The sequence below is a fragment of the Salmo trutta genome, chromosome 27 (genome assembly GCF_901001165.1).
Source record: "Salmo trutta chromosome 27, fSalTru1.1, whole genome shotgun sequence".
NCBI classification, from domain to species: Eukaryota; Metazoa; Chordata; class Actinopteri; order Salmoniformes; family Salmonidae; genus Salmo; species Salmo trutta.
In genome coordinates, this window is record NC_042983.1 from 19,243,468 (window position 1) to 19,265,707 (window position 22,240).

At 43.1% G+C, this 22,240-nt stretch overlaps 1 protein-coding gene across 1 annotated transcript in view; it reads left to right on the forward strand.

Moving 5' to 3' along the window:
• The first annotated feature begins 2,407 nt into the window (after positions 1-2,407).
• LOC115164524 (adhesion G protein-coupled receptor A2-like) overlaps positions 2,408-22,240 on the forward strand; it is a 64,328-nt gene continuing 44,495 nt past the window's right edge. Inside the window, exons 1-2 of the mRNA XM_029717085.1 lie at positions 2,408-3,074; positions 3,197-3,502. Of these exons, the coding sequence (XP_029572945.1) occupies positions 3,258-3,502 (245 nt within the window). The 5' untranslated portion in view covers positions 2,408-3,074; positions 3,197-3,257. The remainder of the gene's footprint in view (positions 3,075-3,196; positions 3,503-22,240) is intronic.

Below are 22,240 nucleotides of genomic sequence, written 5' to 3' on the forward strand. Positions count from 1 at the left end.
AAAAAGTATATGTGAACCCCTAGGCTAATTACTTCTCCAAAAGCTAATTGGAGTCAGGAGTCAGCTAACCTGGAGTCTAATCAATGAGACGAGATTAGAGATGTTGGTTAGAGCTGCCTTGTCCTATAAAAAACACTCACACAATTTGAGTTTGCTATTCACAAGAAGTATTGCCTGATGTGAACCAAGCCTCAAACAAAAGAGATCTCAGAAGACTTAAGATTAAGGGTTACAAACGTATCTCTAAAAGCCTTGCTGTTAATCAGTCCACGGTAAGACAAATTGTCTATAAATGGAGAGAGTTCAGCACTGTTGCTACTCTCCCTAGGAGTGGCCGTCCTGCAAAAATGACTGCAAGAGCACAGCGCAGAATGCTCAATGAGGTTAAGAAGAATCCTAGAGTGTGAGCTAGACTTACAGAAATCTCTGGAACATGCTAACATCTATGTTGACGAGTCTACGATACGTAAAACACTAAGCAAGAATGGTGTTCATGGGAGGACACCACAGAAGAAGCCACTGCTGTCCAAGAAAAACATTGCTGCACGTCTGAAGTTTGCAAAAGTGCAGCTGGATTTTCCACAGCGCTACTGGCAAAATATTCTGTGGACAGATGAAACTACAGTTGAGTTGTTTGCAAGGAACACACAACACTATGTGTGGAGAGAAAAAGGCACACCAACATCAAAAACTTATCCCAACTGTAAAGTATGGTGGAGGGAGCATCATGGTTTGGGGCTGCTTTGCTGCCTCAGGACATGGACAGCTCTGCGCTCATCGATAGAAAAACGAATTCCCAAGTTTATCAAGACATTTTGCAGAAGAGGCTGTCTGCCAATTGAAGCTCAACAGAAGTTGAGTGATGCAACAGGACAACGACCCAAAACACAGAAGTAAATCAACAACAGAATGGCTTCAACAGAAGAAAATACGCCTTCTAGAGTGGCCCAGTCAGAGTCCTGACCTCAACCTAATTGAGATGCTGTGGCATGACCTCAAGAGAGCGGTTCACACCAGACATCCCAAGAATATTGCTTAGCTGAAACAATTCTGTAAAGAGGAATGGTCCAAAATTATTCCTGACCGTTGTGCAGGTCTGATCCGCAACTACAGAAAACATTTGTTGAGGTTATTGCTGTCAAAGGAGGGTCAACCAGTTATTAAATCCAAGAGTTCACATACTTTTCCCACCCTGCACTGTGAATGTTTACACGGTGTGTTCAATAAAGACATGAAAACGTATAATTGTTTGTGTGTTATTTTAAACAGACTGTGTTTGTCTATTGTTGTGACTTAGATGAAGATCAGATCAAATTGTATGACCAATTTATATAGAAATCCAGGTAATTCCAAAGGGTTCACATGCTTTTTCTTGCCACTGTAACAGGCCAACTTAGCTGACCCATCGAGAAAGGCTGATTTAAGCTCCTCAAGTTGTGACCTTAGCTTCTAACATGATAGCTTCAGCCCTCAGAACATTATGGCCTCACTACATTCTTCCTAAAGCTGGGAGAAGTTGATTTATGTGAATCTGATTTCTCCTGATGGGCAAAAGCAAAAGTTCAGAAATCCCTCTTGTGATGTAAGAAAAATGTCAAAATCATCTATTAACAAGGAACTTTTAGAGGTTCACTGACTTTCTTTTGCTCTCATAACCCATGTGCTCATTGAAGCCAAGACCTTTTCCAGTCTTCTATAACCCTGGTCACACACAATATCTTGGGTGGCTTGAAGTCCATGGGAAACTTGCAAATGAGCACTAGTGCCCAAAGTTTGGTAAGGGGAAGACACATATGAATGGCCACCTTCTTCTTACTGCATGTGCTGAAATCCAGCAGCAAGGCAAATCCCTGGATGTTGGCTTGTATAAATACTACATCTACTGGCAAAAATATTCCAGCAACAGGGGATCATGCATAATCAAATGCATTGTTATTACAAGAGTGTAGTCAGTCAGAGAGTCACTTGTACATCTGGGGTCATTTGCAAGTTTTTGTTATCTATTCATCACCTGATAACCAATACTGTAGATCTACTTTTAAAGACAAATATTGCATTTCTGCTGTACTTCAGAGCAAGCTACACTGCAGGATATGGTAATTCATGAAGTATTTGAGGGATGTGTGAGTACTGTATTAATGAAAATATAAATTGTCATTGTTAGTTAAATAAAATCTATAACTATTGATGTCATATTGATATTACAGTTATCAATTGAACTCTTCTTTACAAATGAACATTTATGGCACATGAAAATGTATTATGCGCAGCATCATTTAATGTCATCTGTAGGCCTTCATATGTTTAAAAATGTCAGATGTGCTCAGTGCACCCCCTTCAATTGCAGATCTACTTTCAGACAGACTGTAGTCTGGCTACCATAGACATTAAGGCTGGCTACCGGTGATACAAAAGAATTGAGAGCAGCCAAGTGAAACTTTCAAAGTAATCTGCGCTAGGACCCCGCGTATCAGCGCGTAGCAGGCGACGGAATGCGCGCACTGGGGTAGTGACTGAATTTCTGTGTGACAGAGTGGCAAGCAAAACCGTTTTTGGGAATACAGAGGATCCGATCAGGACCCGTTCTATCGTCTTCCAAATGAACTCAGTTACTTTCAGACAAAGTTTAATTTAAGTTGACACCCGGAGAAATCTTCAGAACATCGTGCCAAACTTATTTCTAGATCTATGAATTAAACTTAAACGGTGGAGGGCATCAGATCTTATTCAATTGAGTTTGGAATTTGATTAAAACCACTGAAGTTTGGATATAGGTGGTTTGGACAGATAATGGTAACCAAATTCTATTTGTGACAATCAAATCCCGTGTTGACGCGTTGAAGTGCGTATCAAGGAGATACAAAGTGACGGACAATTGGACAAATACTTAATCTTCATCTCGAATCTTCACATTTCAAGTAAAGTTTTAGTTCAGGACAACTGAACGGGGTGAGCTTTACTGGTATTTTCATAAAGATGAAAGCCACATAGGACTATGCGCGCACGAATTTGCCATGACATAATGGGAAGCTAGAATATTGGGAGTGCCAAATACTGGGAATGCCTTATTACTAGTAAGTTTCTAGCATCTTTGAATTTGAATTTAAACGGAAATTGGCAATTTGTCACACATTTGTAATTATTTTTTATTTTTTTTAGTTAATTAAAAGCTGTTTTCTTCCTGTCATCACCCCAGGCACCTTCGTGGTGGAGAAATGGGATGACAGTGGGCAGCTGAGGTGAGACTGATAAGGACAATGATTGTGCCCGGCGTTGGCATCCCGCTCCCGGAGCGTCTGTTGCTGATGTTGGTCCTGCTGTCTGTCTCTGAGTCGAGGCTCACTCAAGCTTGCCCTGGGCTCATCACTAGTGGCTGCAGCTGTACAGATGAACGCTCCAAAGCCCACTCCACTCAAACCGTTCGGAAAAGAGTCAGCTGCGGTAACGAAGAACTTTCTGAAACTCCAGAGTCCGGCCTACTACCGAACCAGACCGTTACTTTGTAAGTCATACATGCGTATTTTTTCCCGCTTAAAGCTGTGAATTTAAAATTAAAATAAATTTGATCCAAACTTTGACGGAGGAGATGGGGTCTGGACCTCATGTGTGTCCAAACCAAAATTTCAAACACTGTAGACTGATGTATCACTAGCATAATGCAGATAATATATAAAATACTGTTGATAGGGCTACACGTTCATCATTAAGAAACTCTGTTGGGATTTATTATAGCCCAGAACTGAGTAAGAGAAAAAACATTTGAGGAAATAATTATAGAGGATGATAGAAGGGGCAAAGTGCCAACTTGTAAATGGATTATGGGAAATCTACACCTTAGAGGATAGTTGAAGTTGTGGCAAATGTTGTTATCTTATTCATCTTAACAGTGTTATACACTGACTATAACTGAATATACACATGAGAAAATACATTATAACATAGTGTTCACATGCTATGGTAGTATCCACTGTTAGTAGTTGCTGGACCCTTGACTTTATGAACATTTGAACACTTTATGCGTTGCATATGCTGATAAACCCTCCAAACCTGACCTTGTAGTCTCATTTATGATGGTATTTAATGACTGCCTGAGGTAATGGACATGGTTTTGGCCCATAAAGACCAGAAGTTTACAGCGGCATAGTAACAGACCACATGAGCTGAAAGCTCAAGTCCAATGTCAGTTGTGTCTCTGAAAAGCACAATGTAGGGAGTCTGGTCTGGTCTGGACTGGTGTGGATCCTGATGGAAGACTTTGTGAAGTAAAGCCATCTGTCACGCCCTGACCTTAGAGATCCCTTTTATTCTCTATTTGGTTAGGTCAGGGTGTGACTAGGGTGGGAAATCCATGTTTTCTATTTCTTTGTTGGCCGGGTATGGTTCTCAATCAGAGGCAGCTGTCTATCGTTGTCTCTGATTGGGGATCATACTTAGGCTGCCTTTTTCCACCTTTAGTTTGTGGGATCTTGTCTTTGGTACTGTGCTGTATGCCCTACTGAACGTTAGGTTTTGTATTTATTTTGGTTTTGTTTCGGTGTTCATCTAATAAAGAAAGATGTACGCTTACCACGCTGCACCTTGGTCTAATTCTTCAATCAACGAACGTAACACCATCATCTGGCCCTGCCCCTTTGTCACAACTCTGTCACTTTAAATCTGCTTCTGACGCAAGGAAACACACTGGGGTTCAGTTCCCTCCTCCCTCCTCGCTCCCCACACCCACCCCACAATCCAGCTGACTTGGCCTTGCTAAACTAGAATAAACAGAAACACATTTCTTCTCTTTTTATCCTCCCTCTCTGTGCTTTAATGGCGGCTTGGCTCCTTCCTTTAATACCATAACATCCCAGCAATCTCAGACAGCCGCCTCACAATCGCCTTCTATTCAGGAAGGAAGGCTGACTGACAGACCTTTGTCCAGCCGACCGGCCCATGGTGAGACCTCACACTGCTGTCTGACACTTCAATCATCCTGTATCACTGTTAGTCTGATAGACTATTCATGTATGACAGACAATCTGAATTGTTATGATTGATGTGTCTATTCACCAACAAGGGTGGATTGACATTAGTAAAATATGTCTAGTGAGATCTATCTCTCTTCAACATCAGATTTGCAACTTTTCATTTTACACTAGCCTTGGATGTGGTATGGCCATAGCCACATTCCTGCTTAAGATGTCCACATACAGTGCCTTCGGGAAGTATTCAGACCCCTTGCCTTTATCCAAATGTTGTTATGTTACAGCCTTATTCTAAAATGGATTAAATAAAAATAATCCTCACACAATACCCCATAATGACAAAGCAGAAACAGGTTTTTAGACATTTTTGCAAATGGATTAAAAATGAAAAACAGAAATACCTTATTTACATAAGTATTCAGACCCTTTGCTATGAGACTCGAAATTGAACTCAGGTGCATCCTGTTTCCATTGATCATCCTTGGGATGTTTCTACAACTTGATTGGAGTCCACCTGTGGTCAATTCTATTGATTGGACATGATTTGGAAAGGCACACACCTGTCTATATAAGGTCCCACAGTTGACAGTGCAAGTCAGAGCAAAAACTAAAAATATATGCAAATAAAATAAAACACATGAGGTCGAAGGATCTGTCGAGGCACAGATCTGGGGAAGGGTACCAAAAAATGTCTGCAACATTGAAGGTCCCCAAGAACACAATGGCCTCCATCATTCTTAAATGGAAGAAGTTTGGAACCACCAAGACTCTTCCTAGAGCTGGCCGCCCATCCAAACTGAGCAATCAGGGGAGAAGGGCCTTGGTCAGGGAGGTGACCAAGAACTCAATGGTCATGCTGACAGAGCTCTAAAGTTCCTCTGTGGAGATGGGAGAACCTTCCAGAAGGACAACCATCTCTGCAGCACTCCACCAATCAGGCCTTTATGGTAGAGTGGCTAGACGGAAGCCACTCCTCAGTAAAAGGCACATGACAGCCTGCTTGGAGTTTGCCAAAAGGCACCTAAATACTCACAGACCACAAGAAACAAGATTCTCTGGTCTGAGGAAACCAAGATTGAGCTCTTTGGCCTGAATGCCAAGCGTCATGTTTGGAGGAAACCTGGCACCATCCCTACGGTGAAGCATGGTGGTGGCAGCATCATGCTGTGAGGATGGTTTTCACCAGCAGGGACTGGGAAACTAGTCAGGATCAAGGCAAAGATGAACAGAGCAAAGTACAGAGACATACTTGATGAACACCTGCTCCAGAGCGCTCGACCTCAGACTGGGGCGATGTTTCACCTTCCAACAGGACAACGACCCTAAGCACACAGCCAAGACAACGCAGGAGTGGCTTCGGGACAAGTCTCTGAATGTCTTTGAGTGGCCCAGCCAAAGCCCGGACTTGAACCTGATCGAACCTGAAAATAGCTGTGCAGCAACGCTCCCCATCCAACCTGACAAAGCTTGAGAGGATCTACAGAGAAGAATGGGAGAAACTCCCCAAATACAGGTGTGCCCACACATTGATACACCATGAGCCATTGGCAGCTAAAGAAATGAGCGCATGGAACTCAGAGGTAGTCTATAGGCCAAGGCAGCAGTAGTCCTATAACTTCCATTGTCAACTAAATATCCTAATGAAAATCCAGGCTCATTCAATCGCATTCATCTCTCTACTCCGCCTGTCTGCCTCCCTTTCTATCTGTCTTGACTAGCTATTGCTAGTGAAGTAAATGTTTTTTAATCAAATCAATCAACTGAGTCCAGCCCGAAGCTGTTGCTAGTAAACTTGCAACATTGTATCAACTAGCCTGTTCCGGGCCCTCAAGAGTTTCCCACGCACACTGCTGTGAGAAAAGTGTTTAACTATTTTATCACGTTTCCACTAGATATATGCGATCATCAGAGCATTGCATGTTGCTCTTTCACACCAAGGATTGTGATTATCAAGGGGGAGAGTGTTGGAAAGATTTTCCAAATAGGCTACTGTGAGGAACTATTATCATTAGCAACGGATGTAAAAAAAAATATATACAGTTGAAGTCGGAAGTTTACATACACCTTAGCCAAATACATTAAACTCAGTTTTCCACAATTCCTGACATTTAATCCAAGTCAAAAATTCCCTGTCGTAGGTCAGTTAGGATCACCACTTTATTTTAAGAATGTGAAATGTTAGAATAATAGTAGAGAGAATGATTTATTTTATATTTTATTTCTTTCATCATATTCCCAGTGGGTCAGAAGTTTACGTACACTCAATAAGTATATGGTAGCGTTTCCTTTAAAATGTTTAACTTGGATCAAACGTTTTGGGTAGCCTTCCACAAGCTTCCCACAGTAAGTTGGGTGAATTTTGGCACCTTCCTCCTGACAGAGCTGGTGTAACTGAGTCAGATTTGTAGGCCTCCTTGCTCGCACACGCTTTTTCAGTTCTGCCCACAGATTTTCTATGGGATTGAGGTCAGGGCTTTCTGATGGCCACTCCAATACCTTGAATTTGTTGTCCTCAAGCCATTTTGCCACAACTTTGGAAGTGTGCTTGGGGTCATTGTCCATTTGGAAGACCCATTTGCGACCAAGCTTTAACTTCCTGACTGATGTCTTGAGATGTTGCTTCAATAAATCCACATAATTTTCCATCCTCATGATGCCATCTATTTTGTGAAGTGCACCAGTCCCTCCTGCAGCAAAGCACCCCCACAACATGATGCTGCCACCCCTGTGCTTCACAGTTGGGATGGTGTTATTTGACTTGCAAGCCTCCCCTTTTTCCTCCAAACATAACGTTCATCATTATGGCCAAACAGTTCTATTTTTATTTCATCAGACCAGAGGACATTTCTCCAAAAAGTACAATATTTGTCCCCATGTGCAGTTGCAAACCGTAGTCTGGCTTTATTATGGCGGTTTTGGAGCAGTGGCTTCTTCCTTGCTGAGCATCCTTTCAGATTATGTCGATATAGGACTTGTTTTTCTGTGGATATAGATACTTTTGTACCGGTTTCCTCCAACATCTTCACAAGGTCCTTTGCTTTTGTTCTGGGATTGATTTGCACTTATCGCACCAAAGTACGTTCAGCTCTAGGAGACAGAACGTGTCTCCTTCCTGAGCGGTATGACGGCTGCGTGGTCCCATGGTGTCTATACTTGCGTACTATTGTTTGTACAGATGAACGTGGTACTTTCAGGCGTTTGGAAATTGCTGGATGAACCAGACTTGTGAAGGTCTACAATTTTTTTTCTGAGGTCTTGCCTGATTTCTTTTGACATGATTTCTTTTGACATGATGTCAAACAAAGAGGCACTGAGTTTGAAGGTAGGCCTTGAAATACATCCACAGATACACCTCCAATTGACTCAAATTATGTCAATTAGCCTATAAGAAGCTTCTAAAGCCATGACATTTTTCTGTAATTTTCCAAGCTGTTTAAAGGCACAGTCAACATAGTGTATGTTAATTTCTGACCCACTGGAATTGTGATACAGTGAATTATAAGTGAAATAATCTGTCTGTAAACAATTGTTGGAAAAACTACTTGTGTCATGCACACAGTAGATGTCCTAACCGACTTGCCAAAACTATAGTTTGTTAACAAGAAATGTGTGGAGTGGTTGAAAAACGAGTTTTAATGATTCCAACCTATGTGTATGTAAACTTCCGACTTCAACTGTATGACTTTGATGATTTACTGTGTGAGGTAAAGAAAAAATGACTGAGAAGCTCAGGTTATTAGTGGTGGATGTGGTGAGTTAAGACAATCAGAAATCAGACCTCCCCAAAGGGGCACGTTCCTACATTTGCATGCAGCAGGCCAGGTACATCTATGCATGCTCAAGCGCTCACTCCGTCAACATTAACAGGACAGAGAAACCAGATATATGCTTATTGCTCACATAGAGCGCTCCAAACAAAATAATAATACTTTTTTTTTAATCGTAGGCCTAAATGATGGTATGAAATAAACCAAAACTTGTTTCTCACAGGTGTAGCAGGTTGTGAACTCTGCAAACAACTTTTCCACTCTGAGAATGAGAACTGTAAATTACTGTAGGCCTAATTAATACATGCTTTAACTGAAATGAATGTACCAAATGACAGGGAGTAACGGTACATGTACTACTGGTGGCATATATAATGGCGAATTGATCAAATATAAAAAAAAAAAGAGCAAACAGTTCACACAATGAAACAATGAATGGCGAAAGACAGCTAAGCACATTCTGCAGAGCTGAGATCATTCTGGATTGAAACATGTCTATATCTTACCTACACACATCTTCTTGTCTCAACTTTTTAAATTATACCCAAGACACATTATCTTCACATATATTTTAGATGATTTTCTCTGACAGTCGCAACTCAATAATCACCTAGGCTGTTTGCCATGCACGCTGCCCAAATTGTGGGCTCCCCAACTAGACATAGGCCTACGTGCTTGTGATTTGAAACAATCCACAGCTATTTTTTTAAAGGACCTAATGATCCTCTGTGGCTAAGTCATGCTCTCTGGAGAAGTATTTTGAATTATTTTATTTAAATTTACAAGGGAAACTAAGTTTGTAGTTATGTTTATAAGAACATGTACTTCCATCCCGAGTCTTTTGCGCTGCTGGGATGGTGTAAATAAAACTGGGCTGCATTACACACTGTTCTGGGTATTCCGAGGAGATCAACTTTGATGTCTTGCTATAATTGATTTGAATAAAAACAATATGTTTCTTGCCCATGATGTATTTATCAGACTTATTGACCTCACAATATGCCAGATTCGAGTAACTTACCTAGGCTGTGTTTACACAGGCAGCCCAATTCGGATCTTTCTCCACTAATTGGTCTTTTGACCAATCTGATTGGATTATTTACAAATAATTGGGCAAAATATCAGAAATTGGTATGCCTGTGTAAACGCAGCTATTGTGGTGCTGAAACTTGAAGCGGCAGCCGCGACACAATCATTAGGATTTGGACAGCTCATGGTGCTGAAAGTAGGCAAATTCGAGTAGGCATAATTCATTTCAACCGTCTTCATTTTCATTTGACTTTACTAACACCAAGAGGGCTTTGTGTTGGAGGTTACTTCTTCCTATTTAAGAAATAAGAGTTAGGCCTACGTGTTTGACAGATGAAATTAGGCTATAGGTTGGTATCCATAGATTTGTCGGCCAATTCCTTTACCCACCATGCACTCTTTAAATAGCCTACTGTACCTCTGTGTCAGTGAAGGGCTATTAAAACCATGACTCAAATTGAGGGGGTATGAAAGGGTATGCCATAGGCCTACCTTTTATTAAAGAACATTGGTAGAAGCATTGGCCTACCCATTGTTAGCTAAAGATTTTAAGAAAATAAAACAGATCAAATTATAGAAAGTCATCTATAGAAGCACTTTGGGTCTAGAAACAAGCTGTAAGATACCCGGGAAAGATGTGACTCTGATGCATATGGGGATATCGTTGTTTAGTTTCTTTGACATTCAGAGGCTGAGCTACAGCTTCTAGAGCCGAGGAGCCAAATGTTTATTTTTTTTGGGAAGTAATCTCATTCTGTCACTGTCAATTGATTAAGCTGTTCGCTTTCTGTACAATAGAAGATGATCAAACCCAGAAAGCTTTTAGGGAAACACTTGTGACCTTCTCTCGTTGGGTTAAGCCACGGAACAAGAGTAGCTAGCAGTTAAAGCTTACATTTTTCTGTGTCGGTAGGCCTACTCTGTCTGGGATGGAAATTACGTCTCAGATTGAATTATTTGCTAACAGGAAGAGTTTCGTTGCAAACAAGACACAGTGTTTTGGTACTGGAGAAATATGATAAGATGAACGCATATGCCTGTCTCTCTGTCCATTTTTTGCCTATAATTTCTGTAATTTCTGTGGTATTCTGCTAAGGTCTCCAGACATATAAAATGACGTAGAATTGCATGAAATGTTTATAAAAGGAAAATAGGATGATAGATTCAGTGCTTTTACTATAAAGGAGATTTTTCCATCATTACTCTTGTCCATGGTGGTCTACGAACCCACATGGTGGCCCGCAGCCCTGTGCACTACCAAAATTCCTGCGTTGTCATGTAATGCTTGCAGGAGGAAGAACAGTTTCTAAAACTGTGCAAGTGATATAAAACACAAATTACAGTAATTACAGTAAAATACTGTGAAACGCGATAGGTAGCCTAGCGGTAGGTAGCCTAGCGGTAGGTAGCCTAGTGGTTAAGAGCGTTGGGAGAGTAATCGAAATGTCGATTACTCTCGTCGTTAGAATCCCCTAGCCAACTAGGTGAAAGATCTGTCAATGTGCCCCTGATTCCAAGATGGCGTAGCAGTCGGACATTTGTTTTGTCTTATCTTGTCCTGTCCCGTGTATGTATTGTTTTCTTCGTATATATTTCGTACATATTTTATATATTTTTGAATCTCAATTTCCATCTTCAGACTGAACATAATCTCCTGCAACCCGCCTCACCCAATATGGTATGGATCTGCTATTTTTTATACTTTAGAACCGGAACCCCAATCAGAAGCTAGCCAGCTAACTAGCTACTAGCTAGTAGTCAGTTAGCCACTGCTAGCGGTCATCACCGTTAACTCGGGCATCAGCCAGCCTCAGCCGGGTCAATTCCTGCCAGTCTGCATAGCGCGATATCAACCCAGAGCTTATCGGACTGCTCTTTCTCTACCACATCTCCGGACCTTCACACCGGATCATCGCAGCTAGCTAGTTGCTATCCGAGTGGCTACTCCTGCCTAAGTCCAAAAGCAAGCACCAGTTAGCCTCGAGCTAGGCCCATCTCCCGGCTAGCCGAAGAGATCCATCAGACAATTCCTGGGCTTCAATACCTCTTTTGCCAATTGGCCTGGACCCTTTGCTGCCGACACGGAGCCCCGCCGATTCATCACGACTGGTCTGCCGATGTAACCGTCCGAGGGGGTTTCAACAGGTTCTTCCTGCTAGCTGTCTAAATCGCTGTGTCTTCAGCTCGCCTAGCTTCTCACTGGACCCTATGATCACTCGGCTACACATGGCTCTCCCTAATGTCAATATGCCTTGTCTATTGCTGTTTTGGTTAGTGATTATTGTCTTAAATGGTGCCTCTAGAGACAAAACCTCTCTCATCGTCACTCAATGCCTAGGTTTACCTCCACTGTACTCACATCCTACCATGCCCTTGTCTTTTTTTTTCCACACCCAGAAATCTGCTCCTTTTACTCTCTGTTCTGAACGCACTAGACAGCCAGTTCTTATTTTTACCTTTACTTAACTAGGCAAGTCAGTTAAAAACAAATTCTTATTTTCAATGATTGCCTAAGAACAGTGGGTTAACTGCCTTGTTCAGGGGTAGAACGACAGATTTGTACTTTGTCAGCTCGGGGATTCAAACTTGCAACCTTTCGGTTACTAGCCCAACGCTCTAACCACTAGGCTACCTTGCCGCCCCTTATAGCTTTTAGCCATACCCTTAGCCTACTCCTCCTCTGTTCCTCTGGTGATAGAGGTTAACCCAGGACCTGCAGTCCCCAGCATCACTCCCATTCCCCAGGCGCTCTCATTTGTTGACTTCTGTAACCATAAAAGCCTTGGTTTCATGTATGTTAACATTAGAAGCCTCCTCCCTAAGTTTGTTTCATTCACTGCTTTAGTACCCTCTGCCAACCTGGATGTCCTAGCCGTGTCTGAATCCTGGTTTAGGAAGGCCACAAAAAATCCGGAAATTTCCATCCCTAACTATAACATTTTCCGACAAGATAAAACTGCCAAAGGGGGCGGAGTTGCAATCTACTGCAGAGATAGCCTGCAGAGTTCTGTCATACTATCCAGGTCTGTGCCCAAACAATTCGAGCTTCTACTTTTGAAAATCCACCTTTCCAGAAACAAGTCTCTCACCGTTGCCGCTTGTTATAGACACCCGTCAGCCCCCAGCTGTGCCCTGGACACCATATGTGAATTGATCACCCCCCCATCATATCTTCAGAGTTTGTACTGTTAGGTGGCCTAAACTGGGACATGCTTAACACCCCGGCTGTCCTACAATCTAAGCTAGATGCCCTCAATCTCACACAAATTATCAAGGAACCTACCAGGTACAACCCTAAATCCATAACCATGGGCACCCTCTTAGATATCATACTGACCAACTTGCCCTCTAAATACACCTCTGCTGTCTTCAACCAGGATCTCAGCGATCACTGCCTCATTGCCTGCGTGCGTAATGGGCCCCCGGTTAAACAATCACCTCTCATCACTGTCAAACGCTCCCTAAAACACTTCAGCGAGCAGGGCTTTCTAATCGACCTGGCCCGGTATCCTGGAAGGATCTTGACCTCATCCCGTCAGTAGAGGATGCCTGGTTGCTCTTCAAAAGTGCTTTCCTCACCATCTAAAATAACCATGCTTCATTCAAGAAATGTAGAACTAAGAACAGATATAGCCCTTGGTTCACCCCAGACTTGACTGCCCTTGACCAGCACAAAAACATCCTAAGGCTAGCTTTTTCAAACATAAATTTGCTTCCTGTAGCACTGATTCCAAAATGTTTTGGGACACTGTAAAGTCCATGGAGAATAAGAGCACCTCCTCCCAGCTGCCCACTGCACTGAGGATAGGAAACACTGTCACCACCAATAAATCTATGATAATCGATCATTTCAATAAGCATTTTTCGATGGCTGGCCATGCTTTCCACCTGGCTACCCCTACCCCGGCCAACATCTCAGCACCCCCTGCAGTAACTTGCCCAAGCCCCCCCCCCCCCCCCCCCACTGAAGTTCTGAAAGAGCTGCAGAATCTGGATCCTACAAATCAGCTGGGCTAGACAATCTGGACCCTTTCTTTCTAAAATTATCCTCAGAAATATTTGCAACCCCTATTACTAGCCTGTTCAATCTCTCTTTCCTATCATCTGAGATCCCCAAAGATTGGAAAGTTGCCGCGATCATCCCCCTCTTCAAAGGGGGAGACACTCTAGACCCAAGCTGTTATAGACCTATATCCATCCTGCCCTGCCTTTCTAAAATCTTCAAAAGCCAAGTTAACAAACAGATCACCGACTATTTCGAATCCCACCATACCTTCTCCGCTGTGCAATCCGGTTTTCAAGCTGGTCACGGGTGCACCTCAGCCATGCTCAAGGTACTAAACAATATCATAACCGCCATCGATAAAAGACAGTACTGTGCAGCCGTCTTCATCGACCTGGCCAAGGATTTCGACTCTGTCAATCACTGCATTCTTATCAGCAGACTCAATAGCCTTGGCTTCTCAAATTACTGCCTCACCTTGTTCACCAACTACTTCTCAGATAGAGTTCAGTGTGTCAAATCGGAGGGCCTGTTGTCCGGACCTCTGGCAGTCTCTATGGGGGTGCCACAGGGTTCAATTCGCGGGCCGACACTTTTCTTTGTATATATCAATGATGTCGCTCTTGCTGCTGGTGATTCTCTGATCCACCTCTACGCAGACGACACCATTCTGTTTACATCTGGCTCTTCTTTGGACACTGTGCTAACAAACCTCCAAATGAGCTTCAATGCCATACAACACTCCTTCCGTGGCCTCCAACTGCTTTTAAATGCTAGTAAAACTAAATGCATGCTCTTCAACTGATTGCTGCTTGCACCCTCCCACCAGACTAGCATCACTACTCTGGACAGTTCTGATCTAGAGTATGTGGACAACTACAAATACCTAGGTGTCTGGTTAGACTGTAAACTCTCCTTCCAGACACACATTAAGCATCTCCAATCCAAAATCTAGAATTGGCTTCCTATTTCGCAGCAAAGCCTCCTTCACTCATGCTGCCAAACATAGGCTCGTAAAACTGACTATCTTACCGATCCTACCGATCTACAAAATAGCCTCCAACACTCTACTCATCAAACTGGATGTAGTCTATCACAGTGCCATCCGTTTTGTCACCAAAGCACCATATACTTCCCACCACTGCAACCTGTATGCTCTCGTTGGCTGGCCCTCACTACATATTCGTCGCCAAACCCACTGGCTCCAGGTCATCTATAAGTCTTTGCTAGGTAAAGCCCCGCCTTATCTCAGCTCACTGGTCACCATAGCAATACCCACCCGTAGCACTCGCTCCAGCAGGTATATTTCACTGGTCATCCCCAAAGCCAACACTTCCTTTGGCCGCCTTTCCTTCCAGTTCTCTGCTGCCAATGACTGGAACGAATTGCAAAAATCACTGAAGCTGGAGTCTTATATTGCCCTCTCTAACTTTAAGCATCAGCTGTCAGAGCAGCTTATCGATCACTGTACCTGTACACAGCCAATCTTTAAATAGCAAATCAAATCAAATCAAATGTATTTATATAGCCCTTCGTACATCAGCTGATATCTCAAAGTGCTGTACAGAAACCCAGCCTAAAACCCCAAACAGCAAGCAATGCATGTGAAAGAAGCACGGTGGCTATGAAAAACTCCCTAGGAAAAACTCCCTAGAAAGGCAAAAACCTAGGAAGAAACCTAGAGAGGAACCAGGCTATGAGGGGTGGCCAGTCCTCTTCTGGCTGTGCCGGGTGGATATTATAACAGAACATGGTCAAGATGTTAAAATGTTCATAAATGACCAGCATGGTCAAATAATAATAATCATAGTAGTTGTCGAGGGTGCAACAAGCACGTCCGGTGAACAGGTCAGGGTTCCATAGCCGCAGGCAGAACAGTTGAAACTGGAGCAGCAGCACGGCCAGGTGGACTGGGGACAGCAAGGAGTCATCGTGCCAGGTCCTAGGGCTCCTGAGGCATGGTCCTAGGGCTCAGGTCCTCCGAGAGAAAGACAGAAAGAGAGAAAGAGAGAATTAGAGAGAGCATATTTAAATTCACACAGGACACCGGATAAGACAAGAGAAATACTCCAGATGTAACAGACTGTCCCTAGCCCCCCGACACATAAACTACTGCAGCATAAATACTGGAGGCTGAGACAGGACCCAACTACCTCATCCCCGTATTATTACTTACCCTCTTGCTCTTTTGCACCCCAGTATCTCTACTTGCACATCATCATCTGCACATCTATCACTCCAGTGTTAATGCTAAATTGTAATTATTTTGCCTCTATGGCCTATTTATTGCCTACCTCCCTACTCTTTTACATTTGCACACACTGTACATAGATTTTTTTTATTGTGTTATTGACTGTACGTTTGTTTATGTGTAACTCTGTGTTGTTGTTTTTGTCGCACTGCTTTGCTTTAGCTTGGCCAGGTCGCAGTTGTAAATTAGAACTTGTTCTCAACTGGTCTACCTGGTTAAATAAAGGTGAAATAAAAATAAAAAAATAAAATAAATTGAGCAAGGCACTTAACCCTATTTGCTCCTGTAAGTTGCTCTGGATAAGAGTGTCTGCTAAAATGTAAAATGTAAATGTAATACAAACCCCTCCCCTCAATTCATTTGATTAATTCATCCATCCATTCATTCATTCCGATTATGGTAGCATTTACTTTTTTTACCGTATAATACTGTCAATACACAGTAATTGTTTTGATACCGTATTTATATTACAGTAGGTGTACTGTAATATTAAATACAGAATTTTACTTTCCACCGAGCAGCCTGCAAATTATTGTCAAACCCATAGTTAGCCATTTACAGTGTAAAGAGGGAAATGAGCTTTCACTACCTCCACTCCATTATAGAGGAGAAAGGATCTTAATATGCTGTACAGAAATTGTAGTTGCTGTATGATAAGATACACCTACACAGCCTCCTGAGCTATATGTACACATATGAAGCTGCTACCAAATACTCCAAAGAACACAATGTTTTTACTAATTGAAGTGTTTCCCAAGGTACTCCACTCCTCCACAATCCCACAATACTCCTTTTCTCTGACCCAGTGGGAGCATCACTTGCCTGCATATGGCGCAGTAAAACATCATACTGGGCCATTGGTGCATGCAAAAGAGGTACATCCAGAGGATTTATGCCAGAGGGAGCCCAAGTCGGCTAGCGGTCCATTTATAGGGCCTTGTGTTCTTGCTTAATAAAGGCAGCATAAACATCTGCGGAACACATTTCTCAGAACTAGAGGAGAGGAAAGAATTTTAAAAATGGCCTAGGTGGCAGCAGTGGAGGTGATTGAAGATAATATTGCATCCCTGCACCTACTAATTTCACTTTATTTGTTTTCCTACACATGTTTAGCATACTGTGACACTTTTATGTGGCTGTGTATTAGGAACAAACAATTCCTTCCCACATTCATGTGAAAAACTGTCCAAGGCCATCCTTACCATTTCTTTACTGAAATACGAGGTGAATGGTAAGGTAATTTGCCAGAAAGCTTTCAAAGAATTGCTTCAAACACTGATGCTCTCATCCTCGCTCATGACATTAGCTCCAGATGTGGAATGTGAAAAGTTGTGTTGATATTCCTGTTATTCCTGACATTCCTTAGTCTGTGCAGACTGTATCCTAGGTGCAGTAGGGGGCTCAGCCTTTGCCTGCTCTGCATCATTCCCTCCTCAGATTTGGTTACCTGTCACCCAGGCCCTCTCCTGGGGCAGGTTAGAGGAATATCCTGCTCCATGTTTCCATGCAGCCAGCGGTGGACAGGGCTAAGGGGCTAGGGGACACCAGGCCTGACCCAGGTCTTCTGGGGCTGACTGCTACGTTTAATGCAAAACAGCTGGCCCCCATGAACATTCCAGCTGAGGCCGCTCAGCCCATGGGAAATCCCAACGGGGGTTTGTTTATTAAAAGTATTAGTTGGATGTTTGTTGTTCCTGTGGACCATAAAGGAACAAACAGTGAGCCTAACACTGTCACCTCCTCCTGCGACTCACCACACCTTGTGGGCTTTGGATTGGTTGAACAATGTGTGGGAAATTTAAATAAGTTAGGTTGAAGTATATCAGATAGCATTGGATATCCTCCATTACTCTATGTTAAAATATTTTAAATGGCTGCCCTTTGGTACATTTTTCATTGACTTACAACTTATCAGTGGTTTAGGGTTACAATTGTATTCCCAGCCTTGCTCCATGAGTTAGTCATCTTTTCCCTCATTCTCTCTATCTCTACCTCTTTCTCTCCCTCCCTCCCCACCCCTCTATCATGAGTTCATCCACACACAGTAACTCTCAACATAAATATTTAGCCGTCTTGGTAGGATACTGCCATGTCTAAACTCCTTCCAGATGTGAGCCTGCGCAGGGCAGGGCAGGGCTGTGTTTAGGGCTAATTGCACACGGCTGTAAAGGCGAGGGATAGCAGGGAGAGGGAGAGAAGAGGTATAGCAGAGGGAAGAGGGGAGAGAGGGAGAAGAGGTAGAGAAGGGCAAGAATGAAGGAGAAGCGAGAGAAGAGGTACAGCAGAGGAGAGAGAAAAATGGTAAAACAGAGGGAGAGGGAGAAAAGAGAGAGGGAGAGGCTGAGTCTACAGGCTTGGCAGCATTGTTGGTCAGTGCCGTTTAAGATTAAGGAGGACAATTTGTTTTTAATGAGCATGGCCTTATTTCTATTACAGCATACTGGATGACTGTCATTCATATTCCATTCACCCAGCTCAATGTAACATTGCTAGGCTTAGGCTACTACATGATACTCAAATTTGCCCTATACCCATCATGAAGTTTACAACAAGTTGAGAGAAAAATTGGAGTAATCAAGGTGACAGACAGTGACACATTCAATACCGCCTTGCACACTCTTGCCTGCATCTAGCTGATCTGGGGTGTAAACATAGGTCCAAACAGTTGCAAAAAGTTCAAATTCAGGTAGGTCCATCCCCGTTTTGTTCCATTTGCATGCGTTTAAGAAACGTTTTGCAACAGAATCGACAGAATTAATACAACCCTGATCACCCGCACACATAGTTCACTTTCAAAGCAGCCACATACAACATCATCACTTTGCTAGTAGTATAATTCCTTCTGGCATCTACACACTGTCCTCGTCTCACCTTTTCCCTTCTCTTGTGGACTTCAGTGCACAACACAACAGCTGTCTGTGACCAGACAAAAAGATCTCTCCAAGCCAAACTTTCCTACCATAACTGTTAACCACTACACGTCCTACATCGTTGTCACCATATTAGCTAACATCATAGTCAACACAATGCAATCCATGTGTACAATCACGCAGTACAGTGTACAGCAAGCAGTTTAGCAGTTCATCGGTGGGCTCCGGTGGCAATAAATTAATACAACCGAAAGATTACCTTGACTTGCTGTGTTGGAAAGCCTTTGACAGCTAGCAAACATAAAGACCTTTGTGGAAATTGCCATAATTACTATGTAAGTCTATGGAAGGGCCTGTGAACCATGATGTGCTTAGGTTTGGTTTTGAAGTCAATGTACCCAGAGGAGGATGGAAAAGAGATGTCCTCCAGCTACACCATGGTGCTACTCTACAAAGTGCCGTTGAAGTTACTATAGACCTTAATTGCAAAACAGTGTGTTTTAATAGTTACTTGGTGATGTGGATGTATTTAGTTAAGTTTTATCTAAAAAGGATAACTTTTTGTATTTTTCTTAAATTCAGTAGGATGGTCCTCCCCTTCCTCGTCTGAGAAACCTCCACTGGTTCAGAGGGATGTGGCCCAGGAGGCTGACTGCTCCCCAGTCTCTGCCTCTCTCTTTGCCTACCGGACCTCGGGCACTGGGGAAGAGACTGAACCTATAGTATAGTTTCGATACAGTAGTATAATTTCATGAAAAGTAATTTGATGTTAACCACCCGGTAATTAGTATTTATTTATTTATTTTGCCAAATATTAGGACTAAATGTTGAGTACATTTTCCATTGTGTGTAGCTACCATAATTTCCGGACTATTGAGCACACCTGAATATAAGCCGCACCCACTGAATTAAAAAATATATATTATTTGGAACATAAATATGCCGCACATGTCTATAAGCCGCAGGTGCCTACCGGTACATTGAAACAAATTAACTTTACACAGGCTTTAACGAAACACGGCTTGTAACAAAAATAAATAGGCTTTAACAAAACACGGCTTGTAACAAAATATACAAAATTAGCAGTAAGCTTTAGTTCTTTTTGCACTGAGTCAATTCCTCACGCTGCTGTTTCCAACGTCTTATCATCGACTCATTAAGACCAAGCTCCCGTGCAGCAGCTCTATTTCCTTTTCCAACAGACAGATCAATCGCCTTCAACTTGAAAGCTGCATCATATGCATTTCTCCGTGTCTTTGCCATGATGAGAGTGACAAAATGACTACCGTAATCAGAATGATGCGAATGAAAGCGGGAAAAATCCATATATTAGCCGCGTCATTGTTTAAGCCGCGAGGTTCAAAGCTGGGAAAAAAGTTGCGGCTTATAGTCCGGAATTTACGGTATATAGTTTTGGGAATGTGTGTGTGTTTGGTTGTGTGTATGTGCGTCTGTGCCTGTGTCAGTGTGTGTCTGTGTGCGTGCGTGCATACTTGCGTGTGTGTTATCTAGTTTAGCACTTTGTGAAGGATACGGAGAAGCTACACATGGGAGGTTACACATCCCATTTATTTTAGCAAGGTCTGTAGAACCATGGATCCTCTGTCTCTAATGGTCAATAACACTGTAGCACTGAGGTGGTGAAAACACATCTTCCTGGGGAGGGAGTGTGCTGTCTATACGTCTGGGTGGTTAGAATTTATGCTTTTATAAAAGTCAAAACCTCTCCCCTCCTTTGCCATTTGTTTTCACTGTTGCCTGTTACTGATGACCTTGGTCCAGCGAGTGCCAACCCAATGGAGTGGCCGCAGATGTGAGGGGTGGCAGGCTGGGCAGCACCAATGCCTGGCCTTGGCCGTCAGCAGGCACTGAGAGGAATGTGTAGCAGCAGGACACCCCCTCAGACAGCTGCAGTGAGGCTGCTCTCTGCCTGCGTGGGCGCGGCAGGGCCTGGGTTCTGTCCCTACTGTGCACCACTGTCTATATGGATTCTAATGGGAGTGTTATAGTGTCTCCCATCCATCCAACATTGTGATCTTCAAGTTTCAAGTTTTATTAGTCGTATGTACGGGTTACACATGGTATACACCATCCAACGAAATCCATCTTGGGAGTGGGGTGGGCCGTGTGGGGTTATCAAAAGGGCTAGCCGATGTGCCATTGGTTTGTGTTGGGTCTGTGAGTCAATATGTGTTGAGACAGGAGTATGTCGATGAAATGTCTCAACAGCCATCTTATCAGCAGAGAGAATTCCAAAAGTTGTGAAGTTGTGGAGCACTCGGAACACACAGGCATTCCTGCTGGGAGAGGGTTTATTTATGTGGGGAAAGGTGTTGAGAGGAGGGGGAGTGGGCTCTCCTACGTCCACACATGTTAAGTGGGGCTAGGGTTGTCGCGGTGACCGTATTACCGCCATATCGTCGGTCACGAGTCATGAAGGTAGTCAAATTCCACATGACCTTTAAGTCATGGTAATTATGCTTCTCCAAGCTCTGATGCTCCTGATGGCCATTAGTAGCCATTAGTAGCCTGAACCCCTCCCAGAGGTCCTGGTACCAAACTTGCTAACTGCCTGGTACTCAGCACTCTACTGTTCCTCTAATCACTCTGACATCAATGCAAATGTAATCGAAAATATAATCAAACACTTCATGAGAGCCCATGAGCTCATGTTGCGCAACATTTCAATAGGCTATGCAATTGCGTGAGAAAACAGAGTGATGGTATCACTTTTCAGGTAAGACCCAAATGCAGACTGCGTTGAAGTAACAATGTTTATTACAGCAACAGGGGCAGGCAAACGACAGCTCAAGGCAGGCAGGAGTCGATAATCCAGAGTAGTGGGTCAAAGGTACAGGACGGCAGGCAGGCTCAGGGTCAGGTCAGGCAGAGGTCGTTAATTGAGAGTAGGGGCAAAGGTACCGGATGGCAGGCAGGCTCAGGGGCAGGCAGAGTGGTCAGGCAGGCGGGCTCAGAGCCAGGACAGGCAAGGGTCAAAACCAGGAGGGCGATAAAAAGAGTTGAACAAACAAGACAAACTGGCAAAAGACAAACAGAAAACACATGTATAAGTACCCAGGGGATAATGGGGAAGATGGGCGACACCTGGAGGGGGGTGGAGACAAGCAGAAGGACAGGTGAAACAGATCAGGGCGTGATAGATGGCCTCTACTAGAAATTGGAGGATCAGCTTTATATAGGCTAGGCCTACTATATTTATTTCTCAACTTTCCTAATATTAAGCACATTTCTTATATTTACAACAGGAGTATAGCCTACCTGGCTGGCATGAAAATAAACCACTGGGAAAAGTGTCCTCCATTTGTTAAGTGCATATTCCTTTTGTTTTTATTTCC